The 14273-nt window shown below is 41.6% G+C and overlaps 2 protein-coding genes and 1 long non-coding RNA gene across 3 annotated transcripts; 1 reads left to right on the forward strand and 2 right to left on the reverse strand.

Moving 5' to 3' along the window:
* Positions 1–2782: 2782 nt before the first annotated feature.
* Positions 2783–3328, reverse strand: LOC132523681 (interferon alpha-1-like). The gene has a single exon (XM_060155150.1). The coding sequence runs from the start codon at positions 3326–3328 to the stop codon at positions 2783–2785; it is 546 nt and encodes a 181-aa protein (XP_060011133.1).
* Positions 3329–7020: 3692 nt separating this feature from the next.
* On the reverse strand, positions 7021–7533 carry LOC132522928 (interferon alpha-13-like). Its single transcript, XM_060153493.1, has one exon. The coding sequence runs from the start codon at positions 7531–7533 to the stop codon at positions 7021–7023; it is 513 nt and encodes a 170-aa protein (XP_060009476.1).
* A 466-nt stretch (positions 7534–7999) lies between these two features.
* On the forward strand, positions 8000–11512 carry LOC132522929 (uncharacterized). The gene is made up of 3 exons (XR_009541383.1): positions 8000–8121; positions 8968–9035; positions 10798–11512. It is a non-coding gene; the product is annotated as an uncharacterized LOC132522929 (long non-coding RNA).
* Positions 11513–14273: the final 2761 nt, after the last annotated feature.

Genomic DNA, 14273 nt, shown 5'->3' on the forward strand with positions numbered 1-14273 from the left:
AGACCTGTTTGACAAGTAACCACCATAGGTGACAGGTCTATATCTTGTTCACCATTTTATCATTAGTACAGAGTTCATAATAATTACTCCAAATAATTATTAACGAAGAGTATTCTTAGATTTTCCATTAGACCTCCCATCAGAAGCTTCTACTGACCTCGCATCAGAGCCTTATATTGAAGTAATTATTAAGCATCATTAGATGATTCAGTACATTTCTACTGAGCCTCTTGGTTCATCATTCTCCATCTCACAGTGAAGACGTAGGGTGGTGAAAATGTAGGGCATAGGATGCTAGATAAAATTAGCCTTCTCTGCTTTCCTGGTGTCAGAGTCTTTGTAATGTTATACGTTCTTTTTCATTTAGTATTTTTCTGGGCAAGGTTTGTCTTGCTACTACTGATTTACTTCCTTTTTCATCTTGAGTTGAGTATCTTAAGAGGGAAGCAAAAATGGAAACATAAAGGGCCCATACCATGATTTTCCATAATGTGCAATACATCATTGATTTGCTTCTCCATTCAACTTTCTTGGAAAGCTGTCCTCGCATTTGATGTACTTAGGTAAAAGGAAAACAAATGCAAATCTGACTATGATGAGAGTGAAAGAAGTAAAGTGACTCCCCAGGTGAAATAATGACAATGGGAGTTCTTCTCTTGTTACCCTTCCACTTGCTCCAGAATGGGTTCTGCTGATTAATTTCAGCAAATCAGCTCTCACTAAGGTCAGTTCTATCTGTTTCCCTTGTCGTGGATGGTTTCAAGCGCAGAGCAGCTTACTGACATTCAACATCATATTCATCAAAATAATGATACATTATCACTGTAAGTGATTAAATGTCAGGATTTAAAGTAAATCAAATCTTGAACATTGATATGAGTTTTCAGTACATCAAATCCATGAAATCTCTTCAGAAGCAAAAAATAGTTCAAAAAAGGAAAACAACGCAGAGAAAAAAAATAATCCACATCCATTCTAGGTTCCACCCTATGTCTCTCCTCCAATTCAGACGGCAAATATCTCAAACCTATTTTCTGTGTATATTGTCATTCCTTTCTCTTATTCATCCTTCCACCTTCTCCACTATGGTTTCTGCTGATTAATTCTACCAAACAAGCTGTCACTAAGTGGCCAATGCCATCTCTTTTCCCAATGTAGGAGAACTTTCCATCTACGTTTTCATGAATGCATTGAATCTTCTAAGCAGTTTCAGTCTTTCAAACATGGTCTTCTCACCTTTCTCTCTTGTCCTGTTAACATATGGCCATTCCCCTTGCTTTCCCTCCCTTTTAACGTTAAGGTCATAGGATTCAATTTTCAGTCCTTTTCTCATTTGATACTCTCCTCCTATTTGATCACTTCTTCTGTTCCATGCTTTACACTTCATGGAATTGCCTCTAAATTGCCATCTCCAGTATCCAGTGGACATTTGCACTGAAATGTCTACTAGTTAACTATAGGTAATATCTACTGCTTTAATTTCTATATCCTCGCCTGACATGATCCACCTTCTGCTGGGGGAATTCCATTTTCCCACCTTCTCACCGTAGCACTAAATTTAACCGATATTAATTTCTACTACAAATTAGTACTATTTTAAAAATAATTAAATTTAATTGTGAGTTAACTGATTTTTAAAAATTATTTATTTATTTATTTGGCTGTGCCAGGTGTTAGTTGTGGCACACGGCATCTTCATTGCTGCGTGCAGGATCTTCATCGCGGCATTCGGGATCTTTGGTTGCAGCATTCAGGATCTTTTAGTTGTTTGCGGCATGTGGGCTCTTACTTGTGGCATGCAGGATCTAGTTCCCTGACCAGGGATGGAATCCGGGCCCCCTGTATTGGGAGAGCAGAGTCTTAAACACTGTACCACCAAGGAAGTCCCTGTATTAACTGATTATTGTTTTTAGGTTACTTTCCTTTAAAAAAAAAAAATCAGAGTTACCCAAAGCAGAATTGGATTAGCTATGTTCACCTCTAGGTCCTGAGGGCAACCCACGACCTGGCTAGAAGAAGTCTATTTTTATTTCTAACGTGAAAATCGTAATGATGGGTCAAGGAATTGTAACATACATTCTGTAATCAGGTTGCACATTCAGGCTTGGTGTTTCTTTCTCTCTTTTTTTTTTTAGTGGTACGCGGGCCTCTCACTGTTTTCGCCTCTCCCATTGCGGAGCACAGGCTCCGGACGCGCAGGCTCAGCGGCCATGGCTCACGGGCCCAGCCGCTCCGCGGCATGTGGGATCTTCCCGGACCGGGGCACGAACCTGTGTCCCCTGCATCGGCAGGCGGACTGAACCACTGCGCCACCAGGGAAGCCCCTTGGTGTTTCTTTTTTAAAGAAAAAAAACAAAACAGGAAGTTTTCTCTAGTAAGAATTTAATGCACAAAGAAAACTCATAAACTGAGTTAATACAAAGTATATATTTTTCTCTTAACCACAATGTATACATGCACATAATATTATGTAAATAAAAATAATTTAAATCTTTATAAATAGTGAAATAAATATTAAAATAGATAAATAAATATTTAAGTAGATAAGTAAGTAGATAGATCAACATGGGCATCTATGAGGGACGAGTGCCTGTAGAGTAGAACATCATGTTGCTTAATATTCCTGAAAACACTGGACAAATTAATTCAATTCAGGGCATGATGAGAGCAGAAATGAGAGTCTTTGACATGGCAGCACAGGTGGAAGTGTGGTCTTGTTAGGCAGTGAGAATCATTTCGGTGTTGAACCAGGTGTGTGTCATTCCTTCCTCCTGAGTCTTTCTTACAAGTTCGTTGATGAAGAGAAGGATCTCATGACTTCTGCTCTGACAATCTCCCAGGCACAAGGGCTGTACTTCTTCTCTTGCAGATAGACAGTGATTCTGTGGAAGTATTTCCTCACAGCCAGGATGGAGTCCTCCTTCAGCAGGGGAGTCCCTTCCAGCCCCGCCTCCTGCATCAGACAGGCTTGCAGGTCAGTGAGCTGCTGATAAAGTGCAGTGCAGAACTTGTCCAGGAGGGTCTCATCCCAAGCGGCAGCCGAGCCCTCTGTGCTGAAGAGCTGGAAGGTCTGCTGGATCATCTCATGGACGACAGCGATGGCTTGAGCCTTCTGGAACTGGTTGCCTCCAAACGCCTCCTGGGGGAATCCAAAGTCATTTCTGTCCTTCAGGCAGGAGAAGGGGGAGATTCTCCTCATCTGTCGCAGGAGCATCAGGGCCCTGGTGTTAGCCAGGCTGTGGGTCTGAGGCAGGTCGCAGCCCAGAGAGCAGTTAGAGTTGCAGCTGAGCAGCACCAGGGCCAGGAGTAAGGACAAGTTTGGGGACATCTGGGACCCTGCAGATGCTGCTGGCCTGGCTGAGGTGGGGACTCTGTGAACCCTGCTCTCTAGGTTCTCTGAAGACCTTCCTTCAGGCCTGGGTCTTAAATGGGAGCGAATTGGTTTCCATTTTCTGAATGTTCCCTCTTACTTTCTACTTCTGTTTTTGCTTTTCATTTTGCACTCTCCAGATAGGTTAGGGCAGCGTTTCTCAACCACTGTTTTTCATCCTTGCCTCCCCTTCTCCTGCCCACAGAACCTTTCTAGATATTTTTTTTCCATACGGCCCCCCTATGAAATTTTGATACACAGATATACTGTGTACATCGGTATGTACTCCATGCATATCTCTACTTTATAAATAGAAAAAGAAAGTGAAAAGTTTTTTCTTTTTATTCAAAGCAGTGGTGAGTATGACAAAAATATTTAGGCTAAAAATTAGCTGTAAAAGCTACTGCAATTAATTTAACATTTTGGTTAAGTGTGCAGAATGACTTTTAATGTAATACATTTACTTAATAAATAGGAATGTATCAAATTACATATTCAATAAAAATTTATACAAATACTTCATAAGAATACCAATGTATAGATATATTTAAAAATCTATCAAAACTGCTAAAACCATTGAAAATTTAAATGATTTTCTTAACATTTATTTTTAAGTAATTCTTAGTTTTGATTCATATCATAAAATGATTTCTAACTTCACTAGCTGCTAGATAGTCCTCTAGATATTGTCAACAACTTTTTCTCTTTAGGACTAGACATGATTATTGATCTCCTAGATAACTTGTTTAGAATTAAATAATAAAATACAACCTATTTGTGCTTAATTCCCGATGCCCACATCACACTGAGGCTCAAACATAAGCAAAATCCACAAGACAGACAAGGACACCTCATAAGTAAGCAGAGGGCACCTCTCACATTATGACTTTGAGTTCAATCATATGATGGAGAGAAAGTCCTGTAATGAAACATCAAGCCACCATGGCTTGTAGCACTGATCCTGCATATTGTGTATCTTCCATGCACTCAATGTCAATGCCTCTCGTCTCATACACAAGAAAACCCAAAGAGAAAAATGAATACAAAGGATAGGGTTGGATAGGGTTGAGCTTTGGAGTGCCACCCACCATTGTAGTAGCTAAGATTTGTTCGCACCCCTAACAACTACTGTTTGCACCCGTGGGAGCGATCTGCTCCCAGATGACTTAGGAATCATCATCGATTTGAATCTTTCTCTGTATTTTTGCATTGAATTTCAGATTCCCCAAAGGACTGTCAGAGGTTCCAATCCAAGCCTATTCTTTTCAAACGAAAGAAAACCATCTTTGTAATTAATTGAGAACTGGATAAATGTTGATTGGTATCATGGAAAGAATTCACTTTCAACTCTGATCATGAATTCTTTTATTTTGCAGTGGATGTTCTGTGGCCTCAGCCCCCTCTAATACCGATCTTTCAATAAATAATAGGTATGTGACTATCTGTGGCAAATCAGCTCTGTAGCGACTGGACTCTGTCGTATTCTCTGTGGTATCCTCGGCACCAGGCCCAGTGTAATCACGCAACAGGTAATCGTTTTTTTTTTTTTTTTTTTTTTTGCGGTACGTGGGCCTCTCACTGTTTTGGCCTCTCACATTGCGGAGCACAGGCTCCGGACACGCAGGCTCAGCGGCCACGGCTCACGGGCCCAGCCGCTCTGCGGCATGAGGGATCTTCCCAGACCGGGGCACGAACCCGTGTCCCCTGCATCGGCAGGCGGACTCTCAACCACTGCGCCACCAGGGAAGCCCGAACAGGTACTTTTAACGAAAGCAGTTTCTCAGATGGTCTCCTCCCACTGGAAGGCAGTTACGAATGACCAAGCTATTTTCCTTTATCACGGTCGTATTTGCTGGGATTATAATAGACAGTGGCTGGTATTCCCACTCTACTCCTACTGGTATCACTCATGCCTACTGAGTTTGTTGCTAAAACCACTAGGATTCTCTTTCCTTTAAGGTGCCTATGGCTCTGGGGATTCAAGTTGTAAGAGCAGCACAATTTTCAGCCGTTGCCCGGCACTCTATTAAACTCAGGAGGATGGCCTCGTCGCTAATTTGTCCTCTACTAGGTCATGACAGAAAATAACCAGCTTGATGTCACATACAGAGCCATGTATCTGAACTCAAAGTCTCCCTGATTCACACAGGTCACAGCGACCAGACCATTAACCACGTTACTCTTCGGTGGGTCTTTACGGATGTGGCAATGACTACCTATATCCTGAGATTCTTTGGAGACTCCTCACAAAGACTGATGAATGATCCTTTTCCTCCTGTGTCTTCATTCCCTTTCAAGGGACGATGGGGTCCATTTCAGTTTGATTTCCAAATTTTGACACATAATAATTAAAGCATTACTGCAGGTTTGAAATCAAGAGTTTGGATTCTGAGTCCTCGGTCTGCTCTTTTGGCCTGGTAAATGGCTCATTCTTCTTTATTTACATGAATATATTCTCTCTTCTGGATGCCAAGACATGTAGCCTTCAATGCCCTTTCTGGTCTGAATGTTTCCGTCCCCACAAAATTCATATTTGGAAGTCCTAACCCCCAAAGTGATGGTATCAGGTGGCGGGCCCTTTGGGACTTGATTAGGGTGTGAAGATGGAGGCCTCACGATGGAATTAGTGCCCTTATCAACGAGGTCAGAGATAAATGCCTCCCTCTCCTGCTGTATGATGATACAAGGAGAACTCTGCAGTGTGAGACCTGAAGCAGGCTTTCACCAGAACTGGACCGTTTCTGTATTGTAAATAAGTTCATTTGTATCATTTTTTTTAGATTCCACATATAAATGATATTTCTCTTTCTCTGTGGGTCAGATTGTTTTTTAATGAAGTGTGTGCAAGCAAGAACATTAGTTGTTCCCCTCCACCCCACCCAGAACTTCATTAGGACAAATAGTGTAAAGATGAAAAGTGGTCTTATGCAGTGAACTTGTCTCCTCGTCTATTAATCATCCAATAATTTCCCAACTTCTTTGCAGTGAGATTTCCACGAGGATAAATCCAGGCCATGTAATGTGAGCAGAAGGGCTCTTGCCCTGTATAGTCCTGGCCCTTGAAAACGTCCCATGGGATGCACCGGACTTTTTCCCTTTACCACTGAGTGGAATAGACTCAAATACTGCAGAAAAATTTGCAGTCACCTGTTGATGATGGAAAAATCCACAAAACAGGGGGTACCCATGTCCCCGAATCACTCTTTGGAGAGCAACTTAGAACATCCATCTGATCAGGAATGCCTGCCTTGTGTTCTTATACCAGGGAAAGATAAGATTCTATTATGATCAAATTCCTGACAGCATTCTCTTTACCCGTTACAGCAGTCAGCATTAACTTAACCGACAAATATCTTTAACACCACACTATCCAAAAAACCTTTCTATACTTCATGTGTTGAAAATAGGAAATACCTCTCCCAAAACTTAAAGTGATCTTTTAAATTACGTTATAAAATTATTTATACAAGAAAAGAGATTGTGTTCTGTCAAAACCTTTTTTAAAATCATGATTTTCTTTTCAGACATTTTTCAGCCTGTGAGGAAACACAAGTCGAGATTGCTTTGGACTTGAACACTAATGTAATTGAATGAGACGTGTCACGAGTATAAAAAATATTCTGTATTTGTTGACATTTCTTTGAGGATTCTTACATAAGGGAAAGGCACCTTTTAATTTCCACTCTGACAACCTCCCAGGCACAGGGGCTGTATTCCTTTGCCTTCAGATAGACATGGATTCCATGGAAATACTCCCGGGCAGCACGTCCCAAATCTCGACAATCCAGATTGTCTTTTTTCATCTGTTCCAGTCGGTGCAGCCTCAGATGAAGGCTAGAGAGAAGTTTATCGAGGAGGGTGTTGTTCCAGGCAGCACGGCTGTCCTCTGTGGTGAAGAGGTTGAAGACCTGCTGGAGCATCAGATGGTGGTGACAGGTGCCTTGAGTCACCTGGATTGGGGTGATATTCTCTCTTTTCCAAGGAAATTTGAAGTCGGTTCTGTCCTTTAGGCACCACTGAGAGGGGATCCTTTGCAACTGTTCCAGATGTTGGAAGACGTCCTTGTTTTCCTGGCTATGGCTTCTAGGCAAGTTCCAGCCAAGAGAGTAAGCAGGGATAGAGCAGAGCAGCACTCCTGCCACTAGCAAATAGATCTGGGCCATTAAGAAAGAGTGATTCACTAGACGGCCGCCAGGAGAGGCGTGGGCACCGCCAAACAATTAATGAGTGGGAAGCTTCCTTCCCTGGAACTGTGGACAGCGTCCTTCCCTAGGTGGCCGGTAGAGGGCGCAGGGTTTGTTTGGGAAACGCCGACTGTTGAGTTTGCCGTCTGCAGCTGTCTCCTGCAGCTCGAGAGACAGGGCGAAAAGTAGTCCCTGAGGCTGCTTTAATAATCAGCATACGCGAAACACCTTGGTTTTCTCGGTGCTGAGCGTTGAAGAGGAAGCCTTGTCGCGGCCTCGCCAGAGACATTTTTGTGTGGCTGGGAACAAGAACCTTGCATTTTCAGGCTTCCCCTGAGTTCTGCGCTTTATTTTCTCACAGAAACTTGAGCGAGGCAATTTTTGGGAAAGAAGCCTTTTTCTGAGCGGTCTGAGGTGGGAAATCAGAGCGCTTCCCAGCCGCAGAGAAAGGGGAGCCGATTTTTTAGATTCGGGCTGGTTTCTGGCGCGAGACAGCGAAGGCCCAGAGAAAGGGGAAGGCGGCGGCGGCGATGGGACGACAGGACGGTGTTGGGGACGCCCTGAGGGGTGAGTCGGCGCGCGGCCACCACCGGGGCCGAGGACGCGGGAGCTGAGCGCCCCTGTAGATTCTCTGGGACTTCATGGAGTCTTTCAAGGATACAGCGTTAAAGTGAGGGAGAAAGTATTGAGTATCTGAGAAGTAGGAATATTAAAAAAAACTCACAGCCTTTTATTTTTTACATTTTAAAATTAATTTTATATTTAACTTAATTCATATCATATTTAAATTAAATAAATGTTTGATATTTTTATAAATTTATGTTAAAGTATTTTCAATATTAAGCATAGAATATTAAAATATATTTTCATATTAAAATATAGCATTTTATTAAACTTTATTTAAACTATATTGTCTTTATACTAAAGTAAGTATTTAATATAATTAATTATTTGTTTATTTATTTTAGGCTGGGTTTATTTATTTTAGGCTGGGTTCAGTCTTCATTGCGGTGTGCAGGCTTCTCATTGTGGTGGCTTCTCTTGTTGAGGAGCACAGGCTCCAGGTGCGCAGGCTTCAGTGGTCGTGGCTCGCGGGTTCCAGAGCACAGGCTCAGTAGTAGCAGCACATGGACTTGGTTGCTCCACGGCATGTGGGATCTTCCTAGACCAGGGCTCGAACCCGTGTCCCCTGAGTTGGCAGGCGGATTCTTAACCACTGCGCCACCGGCGAAGCCCCAAGTATTTAATATAGTTTTACTTTTCTATCTTTAATGGAAGCCAACTCATTAATATTGTCAAGATTACTTTTTTGCTCGTTTTTAATTGAGGGAATTACCATGTTTGACAATTTCTAATGACCCCGTGATAGTCTTAACTGATTTTTAACTCATGTTCCTGAAATGTCTTTCCCAGGACCTCACCTTGACTATAAGGTTAGAAAGAAGAGTTGGTGTGTACAAGCAATTGAGGACGTTTAGCAGGTCAGACTTTTTCATTTTTCTTTAGTAGGAATTTTATACACTAAGTGGAATTTGCCCAGATTTCATTTACATCATGAAGGCTTACTTTGTAAGACTGTCAGGGCCATGCAAATGGAGGTCAGCTTCATTTCTTTACTTAAAATTTTTATATTTTGTTCCTCGTGCATATTTTGGTATTAATTTTCATTTTAAAATGTTGCATTAAAACATCCTTTATCTTGATGACTTAGATTTGGTGCCTTCTTACCATTCGTGCTTAAGAGAAGTACTAGCTTAACGTTGCCCTAATGCTAACCCAGGAAATAGCTTTTGAATTAGAGTATTGTGCTGTTCCAGGGCTGAAAATCTAGGAATGCTTTAATTCTCATCATCTCTCCCCCATATATATATTTCTTACCATTTTCCTGGTCTCTACAACATTATTTTAATGTCTTTTTTTAAAGGAAGAAAAAACCCTTTTGACTGCCTTCATCTGATTTTCTCAACTCACACCCCCTTGGCTATGGTAACCACAAATCTGATCTTTTTCTCTGAGGTTATGTGTTTGTTTTTAAAGTATAATTTAATCTGTGTCTTAAAAATTAACACCAGAGGTGGTCTGAAACAAAATAAGGTGAGGAAAAGGACTATTTATCTCATTTATACTAGTCACAGAGCAGGCTTTTTTTTTTTTTTCTTGTAGGGAGGAGGTCAAAACACTTTCTCAGATGCTGCAAAGAGCCTCAGGTGCCGTAGGATTTCTCTCCTTAATGTACGGGGCACTGCTCTAAGGGTGGAGACTAGGTCTCTACTCCTTCGCAGGCCTGCAGGCAATCCCTCTCCTAGAGTTTGCATTTGGGGGCCTCAACATGCAGACCCCTGAGTATTAAGGAACCTGTAGTCAGAGCTTCTCTTGGCTGGGCTGAGGGTGGACTATACAGGTTACCATTTGTTATATTAATACAAAAGCCTTCTATCATTCACTCTGTTCAAATTCTCAGCCTGTACTTTGCAAACTTTATTTTATTTGATCTCGGCAATGTCTTGTGTGACCACAACTAACGGTGTCTCCATTTTTTAAAAGAGGAAATGAAAATCTGATGTCATTTAAATTCAGGAGCCCCAGATTTTTGTCAGAGTGGAGCCTTCTGCTGCTCCCAGGCCCTCCTCTTCATCAGCTCTGAGCACTGGCCCTCAGCTGCACTGAGCACGTGGTGCTTCCTTCATCCTAATCCTGCCTCTAAAGTCTGTCCTCCCTGCTCCCTGGAGGGCAGTCACCATCCCTGCCTCACTTTCCTGGAATCCACATTGCCAAGCACATTGTCACATATATACGCAGTCAGAACATTTCTGGTGACGGAATGAAGAGAACTGCATGAATTCACCCTTGCTGTTCATTTTTTTGTCACCATTATCTGTAAACTTTCAGAAAATGTGAGCTATGGTCCTGTAAAGAAATGTGGAAGAATTTAAATCTGATGTATGAGTCCCTTTAGAGGAGAATGCAGAGAGGTGAGGCTAGTTGTATTTTGGTGCAATTTAAGAAGTGGCAAAACAGAGTACAGGGTCAAACCTCTAAGTATTCGTATTAGAACTGAAAAAGAGATATATTGAGACTCAGGTTTTTATTTCAACCTTGGGTCTCATTTAGATGAATACATCCTATTGGATTGATACTCTTTCATGTTCCAGGAATGTGTTTAATTTCCAGTGTAATAAAAGAATTGAAGTTGTGACATTCTATGTTGCCCATAAATGGCTTATTTAAGAATCTCCTTTGCAGGCAGGTACCCACAGCAGCTGGATACAGGCTCCCACAGCCAGACACCTGCATCACCAGGCTCACCGGGGCCTGCCACCCTCCTCACTGAGGACACCCAGGATGATGTTCTCCAGCCCTGTCTGCACCCTTAGCTGTCGCCTGGCCCAGAACCACAGCCTGCCAAAGCAGGAGACCCTCACAGTCCTGCCCCTAACAGGGAGAATCTTCTTTGTTTTCCTGCCTGAAGGACAAGAAGGTTTTCAGGTTCCATCAGCACCAGCTGGCTGACAGCCAGTTCCCAAACGCTCAGGCCGCCTCATTCTCCATGAGACGATACAGCACTTCTCCATCGTCTTCAGCACAAAGAGCTGAAATTCCTCAGTGGGCTTGATCAACAGTGGGCAGATGTGGAGACTAGTTTGGTGCAGGAGATGGAGAGGAAAAGACCCTGCTGGGCAATGAGGACTCCAGCCTGACTTTGAAGAACTTCCAAAGGACCAGGCTCGATCTGAAAAGAAAGTCCACAGCTGCTGTGCCCAGGACAATATGAGAGTGGAAGTTAAGGCGTGAAAATCAGAGTGTGCTTTCCCTGTATGTTCAACCTCAGAGAACCCAGGAGTGGGAAAAGGAGACCTGGACCCAATCTTCTACAATGGAGTCGTCTCTGCTTAGAGGTGGCCTCTAGCGCGTCCATATTCACTCCCTTCAATGACTTTTCTTCTGATTCAGTTGTAAATGCATCGAGTCTTCTCAGCACATTGTTTTTCAACAGTAAGTGGAACAATACTTTTGAATGGGGAGAAAATTTATTTTTAATTTGTAATAATTAGAATTTATTTCTCTATGATGATTGTTATATTTACCAAATTTATTCTTCATATTATGATATGGTCAGCCTTGTGTCTTGTTTTCATTTGCTTTGGGGGTGCAAAAGGTATATTTTAAGTGTTAGGTTTAACTCATACTCTTAAAGAAAATCAGAGTGTCCTTAAACCTTTAATCTGCATTAAAATCCAAAAGGAACATAAATCGTTTTATTCATTTCATTGGTCCTTAAAATATTTTGAAGTATCTCTGCTTTCAGGATTTTACTTGTGTTTTTTAATATATTGGTAGACAAAACAAAGATATTACTTTCTTAATGGAGCACTCTGTCAGAGAAGACAGGCCTTAAAGAGTAAAAAATTCTCTTGAAACCCTTTCTAGGTTATGAGGGAGATGCACAAGGCATTATGACAGGTTATAGCAGCTGGAGCTATTCTCTTTTACTTGTTCTTTCTTGGAGAAAGCATGTCTAATGGTTGCTGATTCAGTTTCAGCAGTTGCATGATCAAAAAACTGTGAAATACATTATAGAATCATGGAATTTAAACTTCAACAAAGAAGTGTGACTATCCCTTGTATTGTTGGCACTGTGGTGGGTGCCAGGTGCAATGAAAATAGTAGACACATTGCCTGCTGTCACAGAGCTTGCAGTCTGGTGGGGATATGGGTAACTAGGTGTTCAATGAAAGGAATGCTAATGCTGTGACAGGGAAAGTACAGGTTCTTGAGAGTATGTGGGCTTGCATGGATCAGGGAAAGCATCTGCAAGAGCAGTTGGTAAGCTGGCATCCCAGGGGTCTGCAGGAGTTTGCCAGGTAATTACATGCTGGTCAAGTTTGGCCATGTGTGGAGATTATCTAGGGTAGCAGGTAAATATGAGGGTTTGGAGCTAATGACATTTGTTTGGAGATGTGACCCTGGGTAAAGACATGCATATGGAAGTCAACAGTCATAGAGAGGACGTTTGGAACTATTTGGGAGGTTGAGACTATATGTGCAGAGAGGATGAAGTGTGGGACTAGCATAGATCGTTGAGGAACACCAATTCCCTAAGATGAGAGTGTGGAGTCAACAAAGGAAGGAGAGAAGGAGGGGCAGAAAAGCAGAGGACGGTGGTGACAGGGAGACCAGATGAGCGTCAGACTTTAAAATGGCGGGTATAATAACAAGTATCTGATGCTTCGCACATGTCAGCCAAGGCTGCTTCACGTTGATCTCTAACCTCAGTAAGATGTAGCTTATTGGCAATATCTTATGACCTAGTAAGTATGTTAAGAAATTAATCGCAATTTTCAAGATATTTTTTTCCTCTCATTTGTTTTAAGCAAGGGTCTTAGAAGACCCTTAAGGCTTCATCGATAAAGCATTCAGCTTTATATATATAATCAGGGTTTTTCATTGGAGAGTTTTATTCACTACTTCAAAATGTCATCTTATATGGATAAATTGCATAAAAATTTGTAATCTGCATCAAAATGCTTTTAATTTCAGCATGATGTAAATTTAAATTTAATATATTACTTTCTACTTAATATTGATAAATATCTTCTGTGCCAATGCACTGACTGCATCTTGTTTTGATGCCCACTAGAGATCCATGGGTATTTGCAATCTAGTGTTTGGTACATCTGTGAGAATATTGCATTTGCTCGTAGCATTTAAAAATGTGTTTGTATGCTTTGCACAATACTTAAAAAGATGATCCTATTTTAATTCACAGAGGTAGAATTTTTGCATAACAAAATTATGAGCTCAGTAAGGCACAAATATGGCATTATATCAATATCTTCTGGGGACTTCCCTGGCGGTCCAGTGGTTAAGACTTCTCCTTCCAATGCAGGGGGCGTGAGTTCGATCCCTTGTAGGGGAGCTAAGATCCCACATGCCTCAGGGCCACAAAACCCAAACATAAAAAAAAAAACAAGCAATATTGTAACAAATTCAAGAAAGACTTTAAAAATTGTCCACATCAAAAAAAAATCTTAAAAAACTATGTATCTTTTGAGTGGACATGAAATGATGGCTTTTACTCCTTTGTGCATACCTGTCACTATAACAACTATCATTGCTTTGTTTAATATGTCCCTGGTGCTTAAAATAATCTGCTCACTTAAGATAAGTTTATGACTTGTTATATTCTCATGATATAGAGCATATAACATGCGATGGTATGTTGAATGGAATATAGTAGTCTCATTATCCCTATTCTAAAGCTGAGAAAACTGTACTGTAGGAGAAAGAAAACAATTGCCCTAAGTCATGCATGAAGCCGAAGGAAGACTAAGGAGATGCCGAGCTAACGAATTTACTGGTCACCTGAGAAGACAAGAGTAACCCACAAGAGAAGATGCAGCAAGACTGTCATTTTCAAACACTTTTACTGACACAACTATGTTCAGCTTATTACACTTATCGCTTTTATTAACAACTCTGAGGACCAATGATGTCCCTAACAGTGTGCAGGTTACTGGGTGGGAATAAGAAGTGTAGCTGGAGAGTGAGCTGAGTGCTACGGTACCTGATGTAGATGGAGATCTCTTTCCTAAGCCTGATAAGACTATGCAGTTCCACTCCCAGGTTTGCTACGACCCTATACTGCTCTGCCTCCCCTTTGGCCTCCTCTTGTCCCTGCTTGCTCAACCACAAACATGGCCAGGAGTTCTGCATCCCTG

This window comes from Lagenorhynchus albirostris, chromosome 7 (genome assembly GCF_949774975.1).
Source record: "Lagenorhynchus albirostris chromosome 7, mLagAlb1.1, whole genome shotgun sequence".
Lineage (NCBI taxonomy): Eukaryota > Metazoa > Chordata > Mammalia > Artiodactyla > Delphinidae > Lagenorhynchus > Lagenorhynchus albirostris.